We start from the raw sequence: 27,942 nt of genomic DNA on the forward strand, positions 1-27,942 counted from the left end.
ATGGAGCCAGGAGGCGGTGGGCCAGGCCCTCTGATCGTGAACAACAAGCAGCCTCAGCCACCGCCGCCACCGCCCCCGGCATCCCCGCAACCCCAGACCGTGGCCCCGCGGGCCGGCGGCGGCTGTGGGGGAGGCGGGGGCGTCCTTCCCGGGGGCAAAGGGCGAGAGTTCAACCGCAACCAGCGCAAGGACTCGGAGGTCAGGGGTCTGAGGGCGAGGCCTGGCCGGGCTGGAGTGGGCGTGGGCGTGATCGGTGGGGGCGGAGCTCGGGCGGCCGCCGACCTGGAGCTGTCAGTGCGTCCCGGCCGGAGCAGGAAGGGAGGCTTCAGGCCCGGCTCCTGGACTCCGACGTCCGACGGCCCTTTTGCTGCTGGCCTCGGGACGCGGGGTGGGTCTCAAGGGGTGCTAGCGCACCCTGGCGTCCCCAGGGTTTAAGGTGGTGATTGGGGAGGCATCTTCTGCCATTGAAAAGAGGTCATTGTCGGGCTCTTGTCTTTGCTTAAGAAACCTGAAGGGAGACACGCCTCCTCCGGCTTCTCTTCCTCTTCTCTTCCTCCACCTCTCCTCATGCTCATTCTCTTCCTCCTGATCTTCTTGCTCCTCTTCCTGCTCTTCCTCCCTTTTTTCTTCTTCTTCCTCTTATTTCTCTTCTCTCCTCTTCCTCCTCCTCCATTAGGCCATTCATTCACATTCATATTCACAGTCATGGATTGCCCCTAACTTCTGGACTGTATATGAAAAAAAAAAAAAAAGCAAACCCAGTACTAGTTAAATAAAGCCCTGGGGACCTGCTGTCGCCTTCTACTTCATTCTCTTTCCAGTGCCTTCCTAGTTCCTCCACAGTCATTCACTTTCTCTCGGAGTATTTCCTCCCACTAGCTTCCCATGACCAATTTCATGAATGAAAATGCACATTATGATATTCTATTTTTTAAGAAATCAGGTCACCTTAATCAGCATATTCCCTGAGTACTCTACCTATTGAAAGTTACTCATCGAGGTAGGAGGGAGGAACTGGAGCAGAAGTGAATTCCCCATTCACCAGGATTTTTCTTACTTCCTGGCTGAGGGAAGTCAGTGATTTCTAGTAAGCTGATACTTAATCTTTACATGCCGTAGACGCTTAGCAAATATTTGTCACTTTTTGAATGGTTTTGTCTGTAAGCAGAAATCTGTGACAAGCCAAGTCAAAAACTGGCTTATCTGAAGGTAGGTTTACAGGTGACTGAAAGGTCTTGCTGTGGGCCCCTTGAGAAAAATCAGAGGGGACTCACTTCTTTTAAACAATTGGGCCGACTAGGTGATTCAGTAGATTGAGAACCAGGTCTAGAGGCAGGAGGTGCTCTGTTCAAAGTTGGCCTCAGACACTTCTAGCTGATTGACCCTGGGGAAGTCACTTATACCCTTTGCCTAGCTCTGCCACTCTTCTGTTTTGAAACCAATACATAGTATTGATTCTAAGATGAAATAAGAATTTTTAAAAGAGAGAGATAGAATGGAAGAGAAAGAGATCTTGATGGTGAGTTCTTACAAATTACTGAGGTGTTTATTGAGCAAACATTTCTTGAGTACCTACCCTAACTGTGGTCAGAGTGCTGTACTAGACTATGTGAATGTTATAGAGATGAATAAGACATGGGCTCTGGCTTCTTTAGCTTAGAGAGGAGGAAAGATTATTGATCTCTGTACCTTATGTTATATGCCAGTGCCATTTTGAAAGAAGTGCAGAACACCATGAGAATTCAGAAGAGGGGGACCACTTCTAGCTGATGGACCAGGGAAGGCAACATGTAGGTCTTGAAGGAAAAAATAGGATTCAGCAGGCAGAGTTTCAAAGTTCTGAGGGGGTCCCTGCCAGCAAAAGTATAAGCGTGTGAACAAAAAGAGTTGATGTTTGGGGAGCGGGAAGTAGTAGTCAAATGAGCAAAAGCATTTGGCATAGAAAAGGCAAAAGGTCAATCAAAGCCAAATTATGGAGGCCTTTGAATGCTAGGCTAAGGAGTTTGGATTTTATCTGGTAGGCAGTGAGGAATTATGGAAAATGTCTAAATGGAGAAAATTCTTGATAAGGGTTGATATCCCATCAGTATGTTAAATGGATTAGAAAAGGAGAAAAAGTTACAACAGTGGAAGGAGCACTGACTTTGCATCCTAGTCCTGCTACTTATTACCAGTGTGCCCTTGGGGAAGTCACTGCAACTCTGAGCCTTGGTCATCTGAGTTACTTGGATTATATGACCTCTAGGATCCCTTCCAGCTTTAAATCTCTGCTTCTGTGATCAGTTGGGAGGTAATTTTAATGGTCTAGAAAGACCTTAACTAGTTGGTAGTGATGAAATGGAAATGATGGAAAGGAGGAGCTTTATGAAAATAGAATCAACAAAAATTGGTGATTGGCTGGTTGTGGAAGGAGAGAAAGAAATTCATGCTAATTGCCTGGTTTTTGAGCCTTGAATAACTAGGAAACTGATAGGTCCATTAAAAATAGAGAATTCAAAAGAACTGATTTCTGTGAGGGAAGGAAAGATAAAAATAATGAGTCTGCTTTCAGATATGTTGAGTTTGAGGTGCTAATAGGACAGTGATTTAAACATGTCAAAAGAGAGCTGAAAACTCATATAAGAGGTTAAGACTAAAAATGGAGATTTAAAAAATTATCCCCATAAAGGACTAGATAAGAATATTTAGAGGAGGAGCACTGGGGGATATAGAGGCAGTTTGAAAAAAAAAAAAAGCTTAATTTAGAGTCAGAGAATCTAGGTTAGAAACTCAGTTCTTCTACTTATTAGTATGAGCTCAGACAAGTCTTTTCATATCTCTTGGCCTTAATATCTGCACCTGTGAAATGAGGGGTTTAAATTAGATTATCTCTAAGGTGCTCTCCAGCTCTGAAGTAGAGGAGAAAAAAGTTCCATTGAAGAAAACAGAACAATCCAAAAAGATGGAATAGAAACAATGTGATGTCATAAAAGCCAAGATAAAAGGGAATTTCAGGGAAGGGAAGATCAGTGGTATCAGATGCTACACAAAGTTCAGGAATGATTAAGACTGAGAAGGGGCTTTTAAGATGGCTTTTATAATAGGGAATTACACTTCATAATTCAGAAGCAATTGTCCATCTCTCTAGTTAGATATCAGCAGCAAGTGAAAGAAATGTTTGTTGAATCTACCTCCATGTACCTCACTTTTTACTGAGATACTAAGATGGACATTCCAGACAGTTGGGAGGCACAGGTAGAAGCAAGACCCTATCTAGGTACTTTTCCTTATCTAGTAATAGCTTCCATCTTTCTTCAGATGTGACCTAGAGCTTAGGTTGTTCCATTCTAGAACTCATTATATTTCTTCCCAAACCAGCTTCTCTGCCAGTCTTCTCTCTGTAGAAGGCACTACCATTCGCTGTAGAAGGCACTACCATTCGCTCAGGTTCGTAGCCTTGGCATTAACTTCATATTCTCACTCCCCTGAACTCCACATATCCTGTTGGTTGCCAGATCTTGTTTCTGTGACCTCAATACTTATCTCACCTGACCTCCTCCTCTCTATTAATGGAGTCTTTCTAGTTCAGACTCTTCCCTGGATTATTGCAATAGGTTCATAATTGGTCTTCCTACTGTCAAGTCTGTCCTTATTCTGCTTCATCCTCCAGATAGCTGCTGCTGATTTTCTTAAAGGAGGAGTCTTAGCATGTCACTCAGTAATCTCTGATGGCTTTTGGTTGTCTTCAGGATCAAATACAAATTCCTTTGATATTGAAAGCCCTTCACAACCTGTCCCTAATCTATTTTCTCATCCTTGTTGTTAAAATCCTTTTTCACACTCCTCAATGTAGCCAACTGGCTATCTTGCATTCTCCCTCTCTTTTTACCCATAGAGCACCCCATGTCCAAGATGCATCCCCCTCCTCCCCTCTGCTTTTCAGAATCCCTTGTTTCCATCAAACTCAGGCTCAAATTTCACCTCCTACAGGAAGCCTTCTCTGATTCACCTAGGTCCTAGCACCCCTCCCAGTAGTTACTTGTGATTATTTATTTTGTATGTGCTTATATTTGTACATGTTGTCTCCTTTCCCTTCCATGTCCACCCTGCTCTTGTGGTCAGGAACTTTTTATTTTGTCTTTGTATCCCTAGCAGCAAGCACATACCTGGTACCATAGGTAGTCGTAATTTAATTAAAACTTGGTAATTCTGTTATGTTATGTTATGATTCTGTTGGTCAAAATGATTATTTATGACAATAGGTGATACTTATATGGTGCTTTATAGTTATCTTAACAAACCTGTAAGGAATTAGTGAAAATTATTGTTTTTCCCTCTCTTACAAATGAGGAAACTGACTCTCAGTTATAGCAGATTTCATTGTATACAATTGTTCAAATGAGAAATAAATAAATAATTTGTTCAAAGCACTTTGCAAACCTTAAAGCACTGTATAAATGTTAACTGTATTTTGGCTCACTATATAAATAGGTAAAATAATATTCTTCTGCTTGTTATTTTTAATTTAATATTTGTCTTATCATTTCTGATGTGTTTTATCTCTTCAGCTAGACTAAAAAAAGTTCAGGAAGCTTTTTTTTTTGCCCCCCCCCCCCCCACTGACTACCTAATGCTTCAAATCTAACAGAGTAGGTGCTCTGTCACTACCAATGTGTCATCTAACTCACTCTCTGTAGCCATGCTACATTTTTTTCTACTCTCCTTTGAATGTTGAGTTCTGCTCAGCAGGCTTTCTGTATGACTGCTGCAATGTTTCCATCAAGTCAGATCTCAAGGGCACTTGCAACCAAAATACTTAAGTAAACATTTTGCTATCAGCTGCTGAGAGCTGAACTAGGTGAAGAAAAATATATGGGGATAAGTTGGAAAGAGGCTTCCTAAATATTCAGGGCCTCTGGTGGATATCACCCTGTACACTTGTGAATCCTGTGTTAGAAGTTACAGGGGTAAACATTACCTTTATTTGAAAAGTATAGGAGATGGGGTCACTTAAGGGACTTTCCAATGGATTTATGTTTTCTCTGTTTTAAAAAGTGCCTAAGGGGCAGCAGGTAGGTGGAATAGTATATAAAGCACCAGGCCTGGAGGGTGGGAGGACCTTGGTTCAGATCTGGCTTCAGATACTTTATAGCTGTATGACCCTGGGCAAGTCACTTAACCCAGATGGCCTAGCCCTTTTCCTTCTGTCCTAAAATTGTCACTAAAACAGTAGGTAAGGTTTTTTTTAAGTGCTTAGAATATAAAGGTACCTTTTTAATTAAAATATTTCTTATTCTCAACAGGGCTATTCTGAATCCCCAGATCTAGAATTTGAATATGCCGATACAGATAAATGGGCTGCTGAGCTCTCAGGTAAAGAATGGCCTTTTTTAGTTGTTAGAAATTTTCTCATGACTAAATAGTTAATGATGTGAGCCCACACTTGGATTAAATAAATCCTACCCTTTGAACAAATCTCTTTAATATTTGGGGGAAATGTTTGGTTATTTGGTTCAGATACTATTTCATGGCTCCCAGCCACTGTGATCATAAATTGTTGCTTCACTCTTATTAAGCATCTGTTAAGTTAAGCCAGTTAGAACCTGCTAATGAAGCCAACTGACTATATCCCTCCAGTCATTTAGAAGGCATTATGAGGGAGACAACATGCAAACAACTGTGCAGATTCGAAAGGATAAATTTGGAGGTAATCTCAGAGGGAAGGAATTATTGGGAGTGGGTAGGAGTGGAGAGAAGTTGGAAGGGGTTAGTATAGAAAGTGGTATTTTAACTGAGACCTGAAGGAGACAAGAAGAGAGAAATGGGCATGGGGGACACAGAGGATAGCCAGTGAAAATGCAAACAGTAGAGGGATGGACTGAAGTTTTTGAGGAATAACAAGGCCACCAGTGTCACTAGATCATAGAGTATACAGAGGAGAAAAGAGTGTAAGAAGACTGGAAAGATAGGAAAGAGCCAGATTAATTAGGATTTAAAAAGCCAAATGGGTTTTTATATTTGATCCATCCTGAAGGTTATAAGGAGCTACTAGAGTTTATTGAGGTGGGCGGGAGAGATATGACTAGCAATCTATGCTTTCCAAAGATCACTGGCAGCTGAGAAGATGTTGTGAAGATGTTGCTAGAACAGCAGCTGATTGGATATGGGAGTGCAAGGAGGAATTAAGGATGACACCTATGCTGTGAGCCTCAGTGACTGAAAAGATGGAGGTGCCATCAGTAATAGTTAGTTTGGAAGTCTGAGGAACTAAATGGGTAAAGTGGGAATCAAGAAGACCTGAGTTCAAATTTGGTCTCATACACTTTCAAGCTGTATGACTGTGAACTAGCCACTTCACTTTTTAACTTAGTTTCTTTATCTGTAAAATGAGGATAAAATTGGCACCTACTTTGTAGGGTAGTTATTGAGATAATATTGGTAAAGCACAATGTAAACCTTAAAGTGCTATGTAAATGCTCAGTTGAGTGGCAGAGGCAAGGGTTTAAGGAAAAGAAGAATTAAGTTTCAGAAATGTTGAGTTTTAAATATCTATTGGACATCCAGTAGGCCTTTGGAGATGGGAGACAATAGACCTGAGAATCATTTGAATTAATGGGAGCTGATGATTAGTCGAATTACAGATGAAGGTTTCTGATCTCAAGCCAGACAAGAGTGATGAACCAGTCAGAGAGATCAACACTCCTAGGAAAACAACTGGGCCCATGACATTTATTAAGCACTCGTAGTATAGCTAACATACACGGAATAACTTGTACCTTGAAGAGACTTCAAGGCCATTTAGCCTCTGAGGAGACTTGGTTGGAAGCAAGGATCTGAAAGGCTCATTGTGGAATACATTGTTTTCTGGTGATGTTTAATTTTTTTCATCAAATTTGAGGCAAATCATCACTCTTCCTTTTACATTTGAGGAAAATAAAAGTATCCAATAGTTAAGTGGCCTAATTCAGTTTGCATCATTGAAGAAATGGGATTGGAACATAAAAATCTTACATTTTCCTGGCTTGTACTATTTCTCTGGATTTGTTGAAACAGAGCTGCAGGTAATATGCCTTTGTTTTTGGCAGAACTCTATAGTTACACTGAAGGACCTGAGTTCTTGATGAACCGAAAATGCTTTGAGGAAGACTTCAGGATCCATGGTGAGATGATTTTTCTCCCTTCCTATCCTTGTTTTCCCTTCAACCTGTCTCCTAAGGACTACAGTAATATATGCTTAGTTGTCTCTAGATTTCAGGACTCTGAACACATTGGCATGATTTCCCAGGTCATCGGACAGTGACTCAGCTAGGGCCCATGTGGCTTACTGTGTTTATATACTCTGGGAGGAACTTCAGAACTTTAGCACAATTATAGAAATAAATTTTAAAATTCATTTTTGTTTATGTTGTTGTTGTTCAGTCATTTCAGTTGTATCTCATTCTTTATAATCTCATTTGGGGTTTTCTTGGCAAAGAAATTAGAGTGGTTTACCATTTCCTTCTCTAACTCATTTTATAGATGAGGAAAATGAGGCAGAGGTTGATTTGCCCAGGGTAACACGGCTAGTAAGTGTCTGAGACTGGATTTGAACTTAAGACTTTATGATTCCAGGCTTAACATTCTATCCACTCTACTACCATCTATATGCCCCTTTCTGTTTATAATCATATTTAAAATTGGTGGGGAAAAAATTATCATTTCAGGTGTGTGCATTCATATCTTTAGACAAGCAAATTGAGCTTCTCTACACAGAGAATACCTTCTTATATTCTTTGACACTTCTGATCTTGTTAATCATCCTGACTATTATATATTAAAGCTATATCCATTCCAAAGAACTCAACTTTAGAGCCTTAAGGCTAACTAGGTCTTTTCCTTTATAGTGGCAGATAAGAAGTGGACTGAACTTGATATTAATCAGCACCGAACCCATGCCATGAGGCTTCTGGATGGCTTAGAAGTCACTGCCCGGGAGAAGAGGCTCAAAGTGGCCCGAGCAATCCTTTATGTTGCTCAAGGTCAGTGGAGCTGTCACCAGAGGGCATTTGACTTCTTTGCATTGCAATTGTCCAGCTGAAGCATCTTGGAATGGGGCAATGACCTATATCCTCTGTGTGTGCATGTGTATAGGTACCTTTGGCGAATGCACCTCTGAATCTGAAGTTCAGTCATGGTCGAGGTACAATGTCTTCCTGCTCCTGGAGGTGGGCACGTTCAATGCTTTGGTGGAGCTCCTGAACATGGAGATCGAGTGAGCACTTTTTATCAGGGTCTTAAGTAAGGGAAAGGTATGCAGGAGGATCCCTCACCGGCTTAGAGATTATCAGACAGTCTGGACCAATGGAGTCTTACCCCACTAAAGTAGCTACAGATTGACTTGGAAAACCACGTTAACATGATCTGTGTTATATTGTGTTTTTACTTATTTTGTTAACTATTTCCCAGTGACATTTTCTTCTGAATCTGGAGCGTTGAGGTCTACAATTCGATAAGTTATGACAGCTCAGGTCTAGACTGCCAGCCCCAGAAAATGACTTTACTCTCTAACCTTTACTCATTTCTGGGAAACCAGAGGGAAAATCCTGATTCAGATCTTCAGGACTAGGAATAGTTCCCAAAGAGAAATCATTAAAGCACCTCACTCTTCACTATCTGCACTAGATTTTATAGGACCTTCCTGGCTCTAATATTAACCAGAAAACCGAATTTATCAACTCTACACTCCAGTAGAGAGCCTGATAATTATGTTTGCTGGATAATTTCCCCCATAAAATAGAATAGGCAAAGACCTAACATACAGACAGAACCCAGGTTTGCCTCTAGTCTCCACTAGCTGTATTGTTTTGTCAGATTCAAGTGTTTGATTCTAAAGTGACTGCTACTTGGCTAAAATATTAAAACTAGATAATTAAAATTGCTACATGTGAGGATCCAGCTGATTAGCACTCTAACTATTGTCATTATTTGAATTATTGAACCTCATTTTTGATGGAGCTTGAGTAGCACTTTTCTTAGGAATCCGATTCTCTCTCTCTCACACTTTAGCAATAGTGCAGCTTGCAGTAATGCTGTGAGGAAGCCTGCCATCTCCTTGGCTGACAGCACTGATCTGAGGTAAGGTTTTTTACCTGTTTTCTTAAGAGGAGGCTTGGGCAAGCCTGGAGCTAATGCAGTTTTAACTAGGATTGGGAAAATCTAACCACATTGGAGTCAGAGGAGATTGCTTTTTCCTCCTGTTTCTTCCATTTATATTTCTTCCATGTACATTTAACTGCAGGGCGTGATGGGACTCTAGGTGAACAGTTAATAGGATTGTGACAGCCATGGATAGTCAGGGGTGTTTGTGAAGTATCATGTCAGCCTATCTTGTAAAGTACATTCTTGTTCCCAGAGATGGAACCTTTAGGAGTAGATGTGCTGGAAAGAAGCTGCTGAATGTCAGATAGAGGAAGATATTAGAGGAGACAGACACTCTTGAATTCTTCTGTTTGCAACATTATAATAGGAAGAGCACTGCTACCATGCGGTTCTCTCTCCTTTGTAATTGCTCTATAAACAACTATTGCCTAATGATCACTGTATCACTTTTGAGTTTGAGAGGATAATGAAACTTAGGGCAGAGCCTTTCTCTGAATTTAAAAAAAAATGCTCCAACATTAGACTTTTCTAGTTCTTTCCCCTCTAGTTTAAGCCCCAGATAGGGTGCCACCCCCTATCCTTGTTACTACTCTTGCCAATGTCTTTCCCATTGTCATCTCCTACCCAGTCCTGGCCCTTTTCTGTCCGTTTCGCCACCTAATTCTCTTAGTTTCCATTGGTTCTCCCCTTCCTTTGACTCAGTCACTTTGTATGTTCTACCTAAGAGAAACACCAGATGCCTAAAACAAAAATTTGTTTTTGTTGTGGGAGACTCTTAATTTTGACCCCTCTGCAGTACATATATTTCTGCACATTTTAGGTGTACATTTTTTTATAGTCTGTGATTAAGTATCCCTTATTTCCCTCATCCTCTTCTGTTTATGAACTGACTTTTGTCCTCAGGGTACTGCTCAATATCATGTACCTGATCGTGGAGACTGTTCACCAAGAATGTGAGGGTGATAAAGCTGACTGGAAGACTATGAGACAGACATTCCGAGCAGAGCTAGGTATGACTTCTGTTAATATATTATTTATAAAAATGACTGGAGGCCACTGTCACCCCCAAAATCTTTAGCTCAGGAGGTCTGCTCTTACTGAAGGGGGCTAATTTGTCTTTGTGTTGCCTCCAGGCTCTCCCCTGTACAACAATGAGCCCTTCTCCATCATGCTGTTTGGGATGGTGACCAAGTTTTGCAGTGGACATGCACCTCATTTCCCCATGAAGAAGGTTCTTTTGCTTCTCTGGAAGACAGTATTGGTAAGAATCCTGCCTTAGAACAGTGGTCAGAGAAGGTGCCATATCTGGCAAATGGGACTTATGCAGACTTGGGCTCCAGATCAGAATGTAGATTAGGAGAATATTGCAAGAGACTTGTACATTCCCCATACAAAGCTGTCTTCTGAGATAGAGTTTTTGGACTTGCAACTTGTTTGGGGACAAAAGTGGTTGAGATTAAAGCTAATATAAATATGACCCCTTGTTAAGTGTCACTTCAGGGGACTGAGAATTAACAGTGAGCTGTCCTTTAGCCTTCTCAATCTCGACAGTGAAACCATACCTGTTTCTTGAGAGGAGAGTGAGTGATGCCAGAGGAGAGGGCCAACTAGTCCTTGTCAGATTGAGTGTTATCATTAGTAATCAGAGACAGGGCCAGGCCTGGACCCTTTCCCACCATAGGAGAAGTAGTTAGGTAAAAAGATGGGGCTATGATTTTATCTACTGCCTTAGTACCCAAGAAAACATTCTTCTCTGTTTATAGGGAGTCAGCTTTTCACAGAATTAGTGAGAGGCTCACTAAGTGTAGGAAGGGCCTTACCTAAGGCTCTAGCAAGTACTGCCAGATGTTCTTATGCCCTTTTCTGGTTTACTCATTTCTCATCTTTATCCTTCCTGCTGTTGGTTTCCTCCTTGTAATTTACTCCAGCTCTACAGGAAAATGGAATCACCTCCAAATAATGAAACTACCTAGATGTTATCAGGTTCTTGAGGATCAGCCCAAGCCTTTAAAGCCTGAGGGTTTGACTTCCCTGCAGAAGAATTAGATTAAACTTGATGTGTTATCTCAGTTAGGAGGAGCTATGTAATAACTTGTCTATGTGGGATTTTAATTTAACTTTTTTTTCAAAGTCAAAGTCAGAATTAATTTATGATTCTATAGTACAGTGGTTTCCACATTTATCAGTAAAACCTTTTTGCTCATGTAACCACAATATTTGTATGCTTATACTATTATGCCATTATATTAGGAACATTTTAAGCTATGAATGAAAAAAAATTTAAAAGACAATGCCATAAAGGTAGAGTAATATTTTAAGTTATTTACAAATTATTTATTAATGGTACAACAGCCTTTTTGCTCTCACTAATTTATATTATTGTTAGCGAAAAGGGTTTTGTGCCTTTGGCATATTCTTAATTATTATCCTTTTATCTAATAATAATTTAATAAGAACAGTGTATCAGAAGGCTTTATTATTTAACACTTTGTTATTTAGCATTTAAAAGGGCTGGTTCTAATTCAGTTTATTTCAGTTCTTGCTTTTAAGGTCTATCATCACTGAAAAAAAATACTGTCCAGCAATACATGGAACTGAATGAAAGGAAGCAAATGGTTGGCTGAACACTACTTCATTAATCTTATTTTTCAACATCATCAACCATTTAGGCAGTTTTTGTTTATATTGAACTAATAAGTTTCTATCTTCCAGATCAATAAGCTACCCTTACAAACTAGTCAGGAATTATTATATTTTTACATTTCTATTAGACAAATATATTTATATTAAACAAATACACTTAAAAATCATTGAAACCATTTGAAAGGTATTTAAACAGATTATAAAATTCAACTTTTTAAGGTGTGTATATGTGATAGTTTTAAGGCTGACATTTTCAGTAACAGAATGTTCGTTTGAAATGCCTTGCTAATCATGATGGTTTCACACCATCATAGATAAGGCACACTATACAAATCAAGCAAGGTTTACTGATGACAGTGATAGATGGAAATCCATATTTCAAATAATCCTTTTGATAATTTGTCTTCCTCTTGTCAGCTTTGATTGGCTTTTCATTGTCTTTTATTTTGTACTTTAACTGAGGGAGCTTTGCCCCTTAGTAAAAGTGTCAGCTTCACATTCTTTTATTACTGATTTGTGCCTGCAAATTACTAATATGTGCTTCAATCTGAGATTTCTTTGCAGAAATCTTTTTAAGCTATATACCCATTTTATGAATATTTATTTAGTTAAAACTTGTGATATGTAAGCCCACTAAAGTGGGCATGTGTAGACTGCAACAGGTTATATAATACAGTGAAAACAAATGAAGCCACCACCACTGTTCACCCCTCCATGCTGTGGAAGCCCATTTTCTCTGTATATATTCTGCATACCCCACATGACTATCTGGCATACTAAAGGAGGGTGTCAATTCAACCATCTATTAATCAGTCTTAGTTTTAAGGGAGATCTATCAATAGAATTTTAAATATTTTCTACCCGCACCTCTATGGATCATCTTGCACACTCCCCTGCTGTAGCATTTAAGATACTCCTATTTAAGCTTGGGAGTCCGACTTTGCTGTTCCAGAAGCCCCTAAACTTTGCATTATTCCTCAACCTTTTTTCTTCCCTTTAGTTGTTTATCATTACACTTGTTCTTGTGACATGGTATCTTTATCTACTCTTGGGGTCATTAAATTACCCTTGGAATGGACTTATCCTCTTTTTCAGAGATTATGGGACTATGTAAAGATGAAAGGGGGCTTTGAATCATTTAATGGAAGTCAAGAAGGGTTGTGTTTGTTGACCCTGATATCAATGGAATCAATCAGTATAATTTCTCTTACTCCTGGAAACTGATCTAGCTCTGGAGATGCTCATGGTATCCATTCTCTGTTCTAGTGCACACTTGGAGGTTTCGAGGAACTCCAGAGCATGAAGGCAGAAAAGCGTGAGATCTTAGGTCTTCCCCCTCTGCCTGAAGACAGCATCAAAGTGATTCGGAACATGAGAGCAGCCTCCCCTCCAGCTTCTGCTTCTGACCTCATTGAACAGCAGCAGAAACGTGGTCGTCGAGAGCACAAGGTTAGGAATAGAGAAGAGGTCCTAGGAACACCTCTGGTGAAATAGTAAAGTCCTAAAGCAACAGATGTTCCTAAGAGAAATCATCACTCAAGGGGTAATCCCTCAGGGCTTTTAAGACTGTATGTAGAAGGGGCAGCTAGGTGACTCAATAGTAGAGAACAAGGCCTAGAGATGGGAGGTCCTGGGTTCAAATCTAGACTCATAAATTTCCTAGCTGTGTGACCCTGGGCAACTCACTTAAAAAAAAAAAAAGAATTGATGCTAAGAAGGTAAGGGTTTAAGGAAAAGAAGATTACATGTGGTAGGACAATTAATAATTATCCCTTTTGATTTCTGACTGATGTTCTTAACATTTCACCCATTTTCACCTCATTTATCTTATGTCCTTTCAGAGTCACTTACCGTTTTTTTTCTTTTTTTTTAAACCCTTATCTTCCATCTTAGACTTAATACTATTTGTTGATTCCAAGGCAGAAGTGTGGTAAGGGCTAGGCAATGGGGATGAAGTGACTTGCCTAGGGTCACACAGCTAGGAAATATCTGAGGCCAGATTTGAACTTAAGACTTCCCATTTTTAGACCCAGCTCTCAGTCTGCTGAGCCACCTAGCTGCCTCCTGTTACTCATTCTTGATGTATATTCTCTTTTCCTTTTCTGTTCTCCTGTTTTCAGGCTCTTATCAAACAAGATAACCTTGATGCCTTCAATGAGCGGGATCCATACAAAGCCGATGACTCCCGAGAAGAAGAGGAGGAGAATGATGATGACAACAGCTTAGAGGGAGAGACATTTCCCCTTGAGCGGGATGAGGTGATGCCTCCCCCAGTTCAGCACCCTCAAACAGACCGACTTACCTGCCCAAAAGGGCTGCCCTGGGCCCCCAAGGTTAGGTGAGTCTTTTTTTTTTTATTAGTAGAATTTATCAGGTATTCCAGGCCACCTCTCTCCTTCCCACACAGGTCATTCTCTGGAGGTGGACTTTTTCTTGAAATATTAAATATCTTTAGCTGTCTATAATGTTTTTGTTGGTTCCGCTCGGTTCACTCTTCATTATTTCATATATGTCTTTCACGGTTTTTAAAAAATTAGCCTACTCTTCATTCTTATGGCACTTTAGTATTCCATCACCATCACCAGAACTTTTTCAGCCATTCCCCAAGGTGGGCACTTCCCTTGATTTCCAGTTATTTGGCACCACAAAGAGAGCTGCTATATTTTGGAGCATATAGGTTGTTTTCCTTTTCCTAGAACTCCTTGGGAAGCAGACCCAGCAATGATATTACTGAGTCTAAGGGTTTGCACAGTTTTATAACTGGGCATGATTCCAGATTGCTCTCCAAAATGGTTAGATAAACTCACAGTTCCACCAGCAGTATATTAGTGTCACCACTTTTCCACATCCCCTCCAAAATTTGCATTTTGCTTTTTTGTCCTTTTAAACCAATCTGATAGGTGTGAAATGATATGTCAGAATTGTTTTGATTTGCATTTCTCTAATCAGTAGTGATTTAGAGCATTTTTTCATCTACCTTTATATGACTTTGATTTCTTTATTCACAAACTGTCTATTCATATATTTTGACCTTTCATCAGTTGAGGAATGACTCTTATAGGTTAGTAGGAAGTAATGCATCTGTGCTTACAGTACATGTGTCAGCCTATAAGATGTATAAGTGAGATAGAGATAGGTCCAAAGCAGTTTGCCTTCTTTAGAAAATGCCCAACAATGGCACTTAGGTAATGTTTAGGATAGGATCCCTGGAGGTTAGCTTCTCAGCTAATGAGAATGCTTACAAGAAGCCCCTTTCTCTCAGACATGAAAGAAAAGATACCATCCTGCCTTTCATCAGGGTCAGCTAGGTGACTCAGTGGATTAAAAGCCAGGCTTAGAGACTGGAGATCCTAAATGATTCTAGGACAGAAGGCAAGGATTTGTTTTGTTGGTTTTTTTAAACCCTCACCTTCAATCTCAGAATCAATGCTACACATTTCAGTGCAGAAGAGCAGTAAGGGCTAGGCAACTGGGGATTAAGTGACTTGCCTAGGGTCATACAACTAGAAAGTGTGAGGCCAGATTTGAACCCAGACCTCTTGTTTCCAGGCCTGATTCTCTGTCTACTGAACCACCCAGTTGCCCCCAAAGTAAGGTTTAAAAAAAATGGATTATGAATTTTTTTAGTGTTGAATAAAATATTGGTACGGTCTTAATATATTGCTCCTCGACAATATAAAAACTGGAATGTTTGAAAATGCACAAAACAAAGACATAGAAGAACATGTAAAAAAGGTTTCTCACTTTTATAAAAGTTTTCTCAATTCAGGCAAACTGCTTTTTGCTTAGCTGCTTTTCCAAAACTGAGTGCTTTCTGTATCTGACAATATGAGAAACAATACGTGTGGCCAAAAGAAAAAACTTTCTGTATTGCTATAATATGTAAGAGTTCTTCTCTTCTTAAAAGAGTTTCCTGTTTTACTTAAGTTAATAGAAGCAAAGCAGAAAGACTGAATTCCTCAAAAGTTCAACCATTTATATCTCCACTTGTAATTTTAAAAAGCAAAGCCATCAGTGATTTTGTAATTATCTGGATTAACTTTTAACATATCAAATGTAATTTTAAAAGAAACCAAGTTTTATATAATATATTTTATGATTCTTAATGTTTCTTTAAATCTAGTTGTAAAAGAATCTTTAACAAAATAAATATTGCCTAGATTTTCTTCCTTGCTTGTAGTTTTTTAAGGAAGAAGTTAGTCCCGACACCTCCCATTCCCTACCCCACAGATACACAGTCGTGCCCAGAAAATGTTCATTTTAGTCTATCCAATAATGTATTATCTCTTTCCATTTGTGGCAGAGAAAAGGACATTGAGATGTTCCTAGAATCCAGCCGAAGTAAATTCATTGGCTACACACTTGGCAGGTAAGTGTTGGTTATACTCATTATTGTCTCAGTTAGTGGGTGGAAGACATTGCAGTGGAAATTCCTCCCCCATACCCCCCAACACAGTGGAATCCTTTGAGTCCTGCTCTTTTGACCTTCACTCTTTTGAAAGTCTGTTTAACTGCTTAATAACAGGAATTTTTTTCCCCTCCCTTCTAGTGACACAAACACAGTGGTGGGTCTGCCCAGGCCAATTCATGAGAGCATTAGGACTCTGAAGCTGGTGAGTGCCCTGAAGAGACTTCCTGGTCCATCTGATCCTGAGAGTGAGGAGTGGAATGGGAAACTGGGAATATGTAATATTTAGACTGGAATTTTATAATTATGCCTCATTTGTTTGGAGAATAATTTGTTCCCCATAAGTAAATTTATCATGCTCCTGAGGCTCATATCTTCACATACCCCAAACTTTACATTTTAATCATTTTGGTGGGCAGTTTTCTGTAATATAGCCCTAGGTATTTCTTGATATTCTTAAATACACTGATAGCTCAGGATTATCATTTTGAACATAAATTTTGTTGCTAAAATGCCCTCGGGGGCTGTTGAAGTGCCACAGGTTCCTTGCTACTACCCTCAATGGTTCTAGACTGCTATTTTGTGTTTTTATGTTTGTTTTTTTGTAACTTTTCCTTCTTGTCCTTCCTTTTCATACCATCAACTGTCTCTTCTTACTTGCCCTCAAAGTGGTTACCTCTCTTAATCATTCCCTGATATAATTTTCTCTTTCTTCTCTTCTCCAAGAAAACCAGGTAATGAGATGGGACAAGAAATGCCCATTTAGACCGGTCTTGCACTCATGGGGAGCCCCACTTGATGGTACTATGGTCTGTAGCAAGTGACCCACTGACTCATGAGTACCTTCTTTCCTTTCTTTCACAACAGCACAAATATACATCAATCGCAGAAGTCCAAGCCCAGATGGAGGAAGAGTACCTTCGCTCTCCTCTCTCAGGGGTAAGTGCAAGTCAATCAAAAAAAAAAAAAGCTTTTATTAGGCACCTACTGTATGCTGGACACTGGGCTAAGCACTGTGGATATAAGGAAAAGAAAAAAGCAGTCTTTGCTCCCAAGGTGCAGTTGTATACAAATGAGGTTTATATAGGGAAGACACTCAGGAAGAATTAGGAATCTTAAAAGGAATCAGGAAAGGCTTTTTGTTCAAGGTGAGCCATGTCTTGAAAGAAGCCTGAGAAGCCAGAAAGCAGTTGAGCAGGGAGAACCCTCCACACATGAGGGACAGCCAGAGAAAGTACTTGGAGTTGGGAGATGGAGTGTCTTATTTTGGGAACAGAAAGGAGGCCAGTGTCATTGGAACACCAAGTATGTAAGATGAAGGCAGAGAGGGGCCATTTTATGAAGGGCTTCCAACACAGGATTTTTAAATATGAATGTAACAAGGAGCCCCTGGAGTTGATTAAACAGGGGTGACCTAGTCAAACCTAGGTTTTAGGAAAATCACTTTAGTGTCTGAATGAAGAATGAATACAATAGTGAGATCCCCAAGGCAGACAGACCCACCAACAGCTATTGATGAATTCAAGAGTAAAAATGTGAAATCAACAGGCCTTGGCAACAGAGTGGATTTTTAGGGTGAGATATAGAGGATAACACCTAGTTTATAAGCCTTAGGGACTGGTGTTCCCCTGTACAGTAATAGAGAAGGTGGGATGTATGGATATTCCAGGAAGACTAACAGCTCTGATGTGAAGGTTTGCTGAGCCCTTTTCAGGGCTGCTGATCCACCTTTAGTGTCTACCTGGCACTCAACTCTTACCTGTGGCTCCAAGAAGCTATGGCATGCGAAGTAGCCACCCCTTGTGAAATATCTCAGCAGACAGACTGAACTAGACTGAGGGTAACCTATGAGCCAAAGAGCCATTGGTGAGTCAGGGAGATATGTACCCCAAGCAAATTATAAGAATTTTAAATTTAGGTTTTACGCTAAATATGAGAATTCTAAAGTAATATTGTGGTCACTGATTTAAAAATATTACAGCTAAAGTCAAAATGACTTTTAAACAGCTTTATTTACAGAGGTGGAAAGAGTGAAAGTGAAAAAAATGTAGATAAAGAGACAGATTCTAATAAACCTACCAGTCCTCCTGAGAAGCTAGGCTCAGCCCCAGTCTCCACATGGATTTTCCCAGTAATCCTCAACCAGAAGTCCAGGCATTGTCTTCAGCCAAGGTTCTACCAATGCAGCCTCCTCCAAAGCCAAGGGAGGAATCTCTGGAACCAATCTCTCCAAAAGCTAGGAAAGGAAGGCCATCTATTAACCCAGCAAGCCAATGCAGGATACAGGGAAAGAGTCTCCTTCAGGCTATCTCACTGACCTAGAGTTCCAAAGATGAACTCTAAAGGAGAAGTCCCTTGGACAGGAAGTTCAGGACTTTTTATAGTCCTTTTTCCACATCACTTTTTATCCCTTCCCCACTTTATGGGAACCAATCGTCTTTCAATTTGCCTAGCACTGCCCAGGGGCGGGGCAGTGGCCTCTGGATTTGTCACCCACTCTAGCAAGTGACTTGTGAACTCTCATAATTAGTGACTGGTAAGGTACTAAGTAGGGGTACTTAAGTTTTGATTGATTAACTTAAAATAGACAAGGGAAGAGTTAATCCTATCTTCACTTTACTGGTAGAATGGGCAGATGTGAACAGTTTGTTACAGTGGCTATAAAGGTGGATGAAGTAGACACTTCAGAGGCTTAGAGCTTAGCCAGACATTGAAGTTACCAAGGTCATCAGCTACTTTCTGGGCCATCACCAGTCATCCTGACTTTTGTTTGTTTCTTTCTTTTTTTAAACCCTTACCTTCCGTCTTGGAGTCAATACTGTGTATTGGCTCCAAGGCAGAAGAGTGGTAAGGGCTAGGCAATGGGGGTCAAGTGACTTGCCCAGGGTCACACAGCTAGGAAGTGGCTGAGGCCAGATTTAAACCTAGGACCTCCCATCTCTGGGCCTGGTTCTCAATCCACTGAGCTACCCACCTGCCCCCCTGACTTTTGTTTCACCACTGGACTTGGATGACTCTGGAAGAGAAAATAAGGTTGATGATTGAGCAACTTTGCCTCAGATAAATTCATTCATGCACACGTTAAGGCATTACCCTTCAATGTCATTTGTTCTTTTAAAAAATGGACAACAGCAATAGAGATAGTAGGAGGAGTCAGGGTCTTGAGGGAAAAGGTAATGAATTTTGAACATGTTCAGTTTAAGATGTCTATGGGATATCCAATTTGATATTCTTAATAGGCAATTGGAAATAGTTTTCAGGAACCTCAGGCTCCTCTGTCCTGTAGGGTGCATAGGTCAATTACAGGGAGGTCTTTCCACTTACCTTTCAATCTTTACAGAACAATAACCAGATAGAACAAGGCAAGTTTGTCTAGGATTGATTAGACTTAGAGGTTTCATTTCTATGATCTTTTATATTAAAAGGGAGAGGAGGAAGTGGAACAAGTCCCTGCTGAAACCCTTTACCAGGGACTTCTCCCTAGTCTGCCTCAGTACATGGTAAGTGATTTTTTTTTCCTCACTAAGTATGTTTTTTATGTACCCCCTGAAGTGATAACATCTTTCTATCTCCATTAGTAGATGAAAAGTACCTGTTTTCTCTTGTTCTGTAGACTTACATAGCCAGGTCACTACTGCCTTCTCCTTCATGTGTCTGGGAACATATGGAAATAACTAGACCTCAGAATTTTGCCTTTTGTTCCTTAGAACATCCCATGCTCTTTTCTAAATATCTTATTCCCACTCCAGATTGCCCTGCTGAAAATCCTGCTGGCAGCTGCTCCTACTTCCAAAGCCAAAACAGATTCCATTAACATCCTGGCTGATGTCCTACCTGAGGAGATGCCGTAGGTATCATTCCTGTGAATGGAGTAGGGGAGGGAAGATGGCAAATAACCTTCTCTGGTCTCCAAGGAAGATAGCCAAGAGACTTTTTAGGGTCATCTCCTTGGCATTGGAGGGTGTCCCTGAATAGAATTTAATACATTCACTAATCAGAGTCACAACATGATATTAGAGCTTTGGTCTAGAATTCAGGAAACCTGGATTTTAGTCCCACTGTGACTGCAAGTTGGCTGGGGACCCAAGTACAAGACATTTACCTGCCCTCTCTGGGCTTCCATTTTATGACTTGGAAAATGAATTAGGGGCAGGACATGGGATTATATGATCTCTAAGATTCCTTCCAGCTTTCTGATTCAATGGCATCCTTAGAGCCCAAGCAATTTGCCAACCAAAGTGGTGAGCCAGTTTCATTTAGTGTCTCCTTTTAGTCAGAAGACATGAAAACAAGGTTTTTAAGATCTGGTTAAAGTTATAAAGGGAAATTCTTGGTCCCCTTAGGACAGTGATAATGAACCTATGGCATGGGTGCTGAAGATGGCACACAGAGCACTCTCTGTGGGCTTTCAGCTGCCCTCCCCACCCTCTACAAGTTTTTTTACTAGAAAGGCAGAGGGGAGCTGCTCCAATCCCCTTCTCCACTGTGCCTGATGACATTTCGCATCCCCCAATCCTCTGTCCAGCAGCCCAAAGAGAGTACTTTCTCTTTCCCCTATGTAGGGTAAGAGGGAAGGCAGGGTGTACCCAGCATGTGGTGATGGGGAGAGGCAAAACACTCTTGTCTGGGGTGGGGTGGGGTGGGGACTGGCCCACCAGTTCATCTCTAAAAGGTGCCATCACTATTCTAGGGCAATGACCTCTTATCTTATTGTTAGGAGAGTTCCTCTTTTCAAATTAGAGATTTTCTTTGGGGGAAATGGGGAATGGAGAGGAGGTTGGAAGAAGAGAAAACTAAAATTTAAAAACAATTTGATCTTATCAGTAATCGTAGCTGACATTTGTAAAGTGCTTTAAGGTTTGCAAAGTTCTTTATAAGAGAGTAAGGACTAGCTTTGTTTGTTTAGTTCCAGCCTGGCATATAGTAAATACCTAATAATGATTAGTTATTTCATCCTCAGTGACTCTGTAAGAAAAATTCTTTGATAGTTATTCTCATTTTACAAATGAGGATATTGACTTTCTGAAAGATTAAGGGACTTGCCCATGGTCATATAGCTAGTTACTCTGGATAATAACAACCCACATTTATATAGCACTTTAAAGTTGACAAAACATTGATTTTTCTCTTTATAATTCTTTGCGTTAGGGAGTTCACATATTTTCATCAATATTTTATGAATAAGGAAATTAGGACTCAGAACAGTTAATTGACTGAAAAACGATAGCTGACACCTACATAGTACTTTTTGGATTCCTCCATTTCATACCAATCAGTCAACACATATCAAGCAGCTGCCCTGAGCTAGGCATCTGTGCTAGTCACTAGGGAGACAAGTACAAAGAAGGAAACAATCCCTCTTTAAAAGGACTTTACATTCTAACAGAAGAAAAAACAAATATGGAAAGAAAAAATATAGGGCATAAATGGATATGAATAAATACTATTGCAAAATAGCTAAATATAGGATAGTTGGGGAGGAAGAGCAGGTGGTGGGGGTCAGGAAATGTTTTGACTTAAAGGAAAAGAGGATCTCAGTGAAGCAGAGGTAAGGAGAAGAGTTACTCCAGAGCTGGCAGCCAGCCAGTGTGGAGGTCCAGAGACGGGCCTGTGTGAGGAGCAGCAGGAATGCCAGCGATACCCAGCAAGGCTACAAAGATAGGTTGGCATAAGGCTGTGAGGGCTTTACAAATTAAACAAAGGAGTTTAGAGTTCATCCTAGATGCCACAGGAAGCTGTTGGCATTGATTTGAGTCAGGAGTCAGTAGCAGTAGGGTGGGCTGGAGTGGTGAGTTTTGAGATCGGGAGGCCATTCAGGAGACAGCTGGAATAATAGGACTTAAATTCACAGTGTCTATAGGAATGGAGACAGGGGCTCAGAGGCAAAAGGTATGAAAAATCCCCATTCCTCCTAACCTGGAACAGCCCCTACTCAAAGAAGCACTGAGGGGGCAACTGACTTTGACTTGTTCTCATCCAGGTTTCTCCAGTATATACACCTGGTGCTTCTTCTGTGGTGCCATGATGCATCTCCAGATGGAACTGCCACGTCAGGAGCAAGGGAAAGAAAGGAATTTGTCCCTACTCTGGGATAGAAAAAGTCACAGCACCAGGAAGTCCTGGGAGAAAAGTGACATTGTAGGGAGGGAGCTCTGCCCAGCCTCCTAATGTTTCTTCTGGCCAAATGAGATTCCATCAAGGGCCAAGGAGCTGAGAAGCTGCTAAGAAGTGGGAGGTGACTGGACCAGGAGCGTGGGCCTGACACCATCAGCTTTTGTGCAGGTTCTTGGCTGCCCTGGCCTCACCCCTACCCTGGCTAAGCTACTTGTGTCTGCCTTGTGTTTTCAGAACCACCGTGTTACAGAGCATGAAGCTGGGGGTGGATGTGAACCGCCACAAAGAGATCATCGTGAAGGCCATTTCTGCTGTCCTGCTGCTGCTGCTCAAGCACTTCAAGCTGAACCATATCTATCAGGTACCTCCCTACCAGGAGTGCCAGCTGTAGCCTCTGGCATTTCTGTAACCTTGAGCCTAGGCTTGTAGCTCCAAGATAGGTTCTTCAGATCTCCACATGACCTCGCCCGCCTCCTTTCTTTGCTTTCAGTTTGAGTACATGGCCCAGCATCTCGTGTTTGCCAACTGCATCCCTTTGATTCTGAAGTTCTTCAATCAAACCATCATGTCATACATCACTGCCAAAAACAGGTAATGGGGGCTGGGGAGGGGGCAGGACTTCCACATACCCATCTCACCTGGGCATTAACAAATGCTGCTTAAGAACCACTCCATGACACTAGACTCCAGAGAGCCCTTCAAACACCTGTCTTCCATAAAGCAGGCTCTTTAAAGGACCAGCAGTGCCAAAACTATATGGGCCTCAGAGCATCACTTAACTGGGATTAGGACATGAGCTCCACCTGGGTAAGAAAATCTTCTAAACACCAGATGATTGAAATGTTGATGTCTCTGAAACACCAGAATTGACAAGAGTATTTTGTCAGATATTATCTCTAGTTTATAACTGGGAAGCTAGGGGGTAGAGCAGGTACGAGATTTTTGTTTCCTACAACACATTAAAAACCAACCAAGATTATTCCCAAAGGCAACAAGTTTACTGAGAGCTAACTATGTGCTGAGTGCTGGGGATATGAAGAAAGTAAAAAACAGGTCCCTATCCCCAGGAGGAGCTCATGTTTTAATCTCAGAGACAACACAGTAAGTAATTATGTACATAAAGAAAGTTTTCAATATAAGAGATAAGTGTCTTGGAGGAAAGGGGGAGGGTAGTCAGGGGAAAGGCCTCTAGCAAAAGGTGGGATTTGAACTGACTTGTGAATTAGCCCAGGAAAGCTCGACTGTGAGGGTGAAGAGAGAGTCTTCCAGACATTGGAGATAGTCTTTATGAGATCATAAATACGGGAGTTGGAACATCATGTGGGAAGAATTTCAGGGAGCCAGTGTACCCCAAGAAGATTTGTGGAGGGAAGAAAAGGAGGCCAGGAGGAGCATAATCAGACTTGGACCTTAGAGAAATCACTTGACAGCTAAGCAGAGAGAAGAAACCAGGTAGAACCTAGGCTTTTTGCAGTAGTTCAGACAAAGGGATGTGTGAATAGGTGTTGTGAAGAGAATTGACAAGATCTGACAACACATTGGCTGTGCTGGATGAGTCAGATGGGGAGCTAGAGATGATGCCTAATTTTTGAGCCTGAATCATTGATTGGAAGGATGATGGTATTCTGGACAATAATAGCAAAGTTTAGAATGACAGAAGGTAGGGGGTGGAGGAGTCGGGGATGACAGTAGCAAGTATTGTTTTGGGTAAATTTCGTCTAAAAGGTTAGTGAGATGGAACTCAAGCTCAAGAGAGACAGAGATCAGGAAATTGTCTGTGATTAGAGGTGACCTTTTGGGAGCTGATGACATGACCAAGTGAGACAGCCAGTGTTTGTGTAGTGTTTTAAGGTTTGCAAAGTGCTTTGGAAATGTCACCATTTGTTCCTCACAATATACATTTTACATTTTATAGATGAGGTAACTGAGGCAAACAAGTGATGTTGCTTGTCCAGGGTTACACAGCTGAAAAGTATATAACGCTAGATTTGAACTCAGGTCTTCCTGAGGACCAGCATTTTGCAGTAGTATAAAGGGAAAAGAGAAGAGGACTCAAGATACCCTTTCAGGATAACTGTTAAGCTCAGAGTGCTTTCCAAGAAAACCCCTGGGCCTTACACATGTGGGTCTTTTTTTTTTCTTGACCCCTACAGTATTTCTGTTCTGGATTACCCTTACTGTGTGGTTCATGAGCTACCAGAGCTGACAGCAGAGAGTTTGGTGAGTGAGTTTGTCTGTCTCTCTGATGGGGAAAGAGGAAGCAGTTGAATGGATGCACCCTTGGTAACTTGGAACCAATTAGAAGAGATCTCTCTCCTTATCTTAAGGATGAAATCATTGTCCCACAAGACAGCCCTCATTTCCTGTAAAGGTCCCTTTGTGAAACTGGGAGAATGAAAACGGAGAGCTTTAAGCTGTGAGATGCTCCCTATTTTACATACAAGGAGACAGAGCATCAAAAAGGCAGAGTGATGTGCCCAGTGTTGCACAACTAATAAATGTAGCTAGAATTTGATCTAGAAACTCTGACTCCAAGGCCTAGGCTTTTTCAATCTGGTAGCTCAGAATTCAGGGAATAACAGGCTAGAAGTCTCCTGGGCTCAAATCAGAAGAAGGTGGCAAGCCCACCAAGGCAGTATATGTTCCCTATTGGGAGTAATTCCAGGACTGCTGTAATCAGGATAGCAGGTTGTCTGGTCTTCCCCTTTGCTCAATCATCTCCTGAAAGTCCTGCCTGCCTGACTCCTACTTCTGGGGACGTAGAATCCACAAGGCTCCAGCCTTTGCTAGGCATCAGAACCTCTCTTGGGCTTCATGGGGTGTGGCTAACAAAAAGCCTTTTTATCTAAAACTTATACCCTCCTCTTGGGTTTGCCCCATAGGAAGCTGGGGATAATAATCAGTTTTGCTGGCGAAACCTTTTCTCTTGTATTAATTTGCTTCGGATCTTGAACAAGCTAACGAAATGGAAGCATTCCAGGACCATGGTGAGTGAAGAGTGTCGAAGCCTTTCTCCTCTCCACATGGGGAACAAGTCCCTCAAGCTGGGTTGAGTTCTTAGAGACTGACCAGTGAACCAAAATCATTCCCTCTAGCTTTCCTGTATCTAAATTATTTCTATTTAATTGTTCACCTCCTGTATTGGATAATGAGGGGAGGCTCAGCTCAGTTCCTGGAAGAGAGACCTTTTTATCAGTTAGGAATAGGTTCCATTCCATCAGAAACTTGCTTCACTGATGCAGGTCTACATCTTCTCTGAAATTTGTAGTCAGAGGATTGCCTGGCAACCTGAGAGGCTGACTAATTGACATACTCAGGGCAACACAGCCAGTGTTTGTCCAAGGGTAGAACTTGAACGTGGATCTTCCTGGCTTCAAGGCTAGCTCTCTGCTATGCCAGTTGCCTCTCATATTTATTGCTAAAGCAAACATACAATAAGGTACAAAGATTTCATGGGCCCTCAAAGCCAGGGACCAGTACAGACCATTCCCTAATATGTTTATTGCTGCCCCTGGATTGGCTTATAGATGCTGGTGGTCTTCAAGTCAGCACCAATCCTGAAACGGGCCTTGAAGGTGAAACAAGCCATGATGCAACTTTATGTGCTAAAGTTACTCAAGGTCCAGACCAAGTATCTGGGACGTCAGTGGCGAAAGAGCAACATGAAAACCATGTCAGCGATCTACCAAAAAGTTCGACACCGGCTCAACGATGATTGGGCCTATGGAAATGGTGAGACAGTTGGGGAAAGGGAAGGTGGGGTTGTAGCCCATTGAGTTCCATTCTTGGAGGACCCTGGTAATCTGTCTTCCTCTAGCTTTCACATTGAAGAAAGAGTCAATAGCTCCGGAACCCCAAGTTGTGGCATCAGGATCTTGGCACAAGAGGGAAAGTGTAGACATCATTTTTCTTCCCTTTATGCAAAGATGACAACAAAAGCCTCAAACAGTGATGAACAAATTAGAAATCCTGAGGGACATCTGGAAAATCATAGAATTTAAAATTATAAGGCACCGTGGGGATGATATAGTCCAACCCTAGAATTTTACAAAGATAGTAAATAACAGAACAAGGTTTGAATCCCACCTTCAGCACTAAGCAGTTTGTGGCCCTGGGCTAGGCTTAACCTCCTTTGGCCCCAGGTTTTTCAACTGTAAAAATGAGGATAGTATTTCCAGGGTAGTTTTGAGCCTCAAATGCAGGCAATACCTGCAAAACTTGGCAAACCTTCCCTGATTGATAATATTGGCTTTTAGTGACAGCAATCATTTTCTCCTTTAGTTGCTCATTCATGGGCCTCAGGTTTCCTGGCTGGAAGCTTTCCCATGAAATCCAAAGACACCCTGGAGTATGAAGCTGTTTTTCATGGGACTTGTGTTCTGCACAGAGTAGATAAATACTTGCTAAGTTGAATTTACATAGAATATTGCAGTGCCTTCTTTCCATTCTACATAATGCTCTTGCATCTCCTTGAAAAATGTCATTTTTGGAAGGCTTCCCCCAATCCTTCACCTGTTGCCAGCCCCCTCCACATTGTTGGGGAGGCTTAACTGCTTTCCAATCCCCATTTGTCTTTGGTCCCCAAGCTCATGGCAGGCAGCGTCCACTCCTCCATGGTTCTAATTCTACCTCCTACTGCCAGATCTGGACGCCCGACCCTGGGACTTCCAGGCAGAAGAGTGTGCTCTGCGTGCCAACATTGAACGTTTCAACTCTCGGAGGTACGACCGGACCCATAACAACCCTGACTTCCTGCCTGTGGACAATTGCCTGCAGAGTGTCCTGGGCCAGCGGGTAGACCTCCCTGAGGACTTTCAGATGAACTATGATCTCTGGCTGGAAAGGGAGGTTTTCTCCAAGCCCATCTCCTGGGAAGAGCTGCTGCAGTGAGGTTTTGCTGTGAGGCGCCGGCTGGAGCCTGATAAGATGCCACATGCCTCACTGGGCCCAGTGGCCCTGGCCCCCTTGTGGCCATGTTTGCTGCAGTGCTACGGCTCTTCCTCCAGGTGGCAGTGTGGCTTTGGGCACCACCTCTACAAATTCATTGCTGCAGAGCTCTGAGGGCCCTGGATTTGGTGTGGGGAAGTTTCTGGACTTGACTTCTTTCTTGGTGGTGGTTTCCCAGTGTCCTGCCCAGGAGAGATGTTCTTCTGCAGAGCCAGGAGTGGGCTTTCTTTTCCCACATAGCACTTGGCTGGCCACGACTTTGCCTGAGCAGCCCCAGGCCAAGACGTGCCCAGAGTAGGCATCCTCCAGATTTCAGGTGTGAGCCGCCAGCTCCACCGAAACACTAAGCATGGTGGGCCTGACTCAGAGCGGGCTGAGAGGGGAGCCGGGAAAGCACTATCAGTCAGGGCTTTTAGCTGGTTCCGTTTCAGATTCCCTTCCAGCCACTTCTTTACTTCTTCTAACAGCTATTGCAGAGGCCCAGGCTGACACTGCCTTAGCACATCTGCCTTGGACAGGGTTGGGATGGGAAGCAGACAGTGCCCTCATATAGGGCCACTGTCTTCTCCCTCTGTTTGCATTGTCCTGTACATATATATATGTCTATATATATATATATAAAATATATGTGTGTTCTGTTGTGTAACTCTGGGGTTTTAAATGTATTTGTGTATTTTATTTACATTAAAAAGCAAAAAAAAAAAGGAAAAGGA

At 41.7% G+C, this 27,942-nt stretch overlaps 1 protein-coding gene across 2 annotated transcripts; it reads left to right on the forward strand.

Annotated features, from left to right (window-relative positions):
* Nucleotides 1-27,942, forward strand: STRIP1 (striatin interacting protein 1). Of its 2 annotated transcripts, none has more exons than XM_001372551.4 (21): nt 1-198; nt 5,283-5,352; nt 7,065-7,139; nt 7,863-7,997; nt 8,110-8,230; nt 9,025-9,093; nt 10,021-10,127; nt 10,251-10,378; nt 13,027-13,209; nt 13,881-14,098; nt 16,064-16,129; nt 16,310-16,373; nt 17,036-17,107; nt 19,594-19,668; nt 19,918-20,015; nt 22,517-22,643; nt 22,773-22,873; nt 24,436-24,502; nt 25,165-25,269; nt 25,810-26,014; nt 26,925-27,942. In XM_001372551.4, exons 1-21 carry the CDS (start codon nt 1-3, stop codon nt 27,170-27,172), a joined length of 2,532 nt encoding a protein of 843 aa, XP_001372588.1. In that variant the 3' UTR covers nt 27,173-27,942. The 2 variants fall into 2 exon arrangements, with proteins under 2 accessions (XP_001372588.1, XP_007485164.1); XM_007485102.2 differs by lacking the exon at nt 1-198 and adding an exon at nt 3,003-3,426.

The sequence above is a fragment of the Monodelphis domestica genome, chromosome 2, assembly GCF_027887165.1.
Source record: "Monodelphis domestica isolate mMonDom1 chromosome 2, mMonDom1.pri, whole genome shotgun sequence".
Taxonomy (NCBI): Eukaryota; Metazoa; Chordata; class Mammalia; order Didelphimorphia; family Didelphidae; genus Monodelphis; species Monodelphis domestica.

What these genes read in the sequence shown, in the direction of transcription:
- STRIP1 (XM_001372551.4), top strand. Translation starts at nt 1, where the DNA reads ATGGAGCCAGGAGGCGGTGGGCCAGGCCCTCTGATCGTGAACAACAAG. An exon ending in GCTGACAGCACTGATCTGAG is followed by an intron (nt 9,094 to 10,020) that starts GTAAGGTTTTTT and finishes TTTTGTCCTCAG; the next exon opens with GGTACTGCTCAATATCATGT. An exon ending in CCCTGGGCCCCCAAGGTTAG is followed by an intron (nt 14,099 to 16,063) that starts GTGAGTCTTTTT and finishes CATTTGTGGCAG; the next exon opens with AGAAAAGGACATTGAGATGT.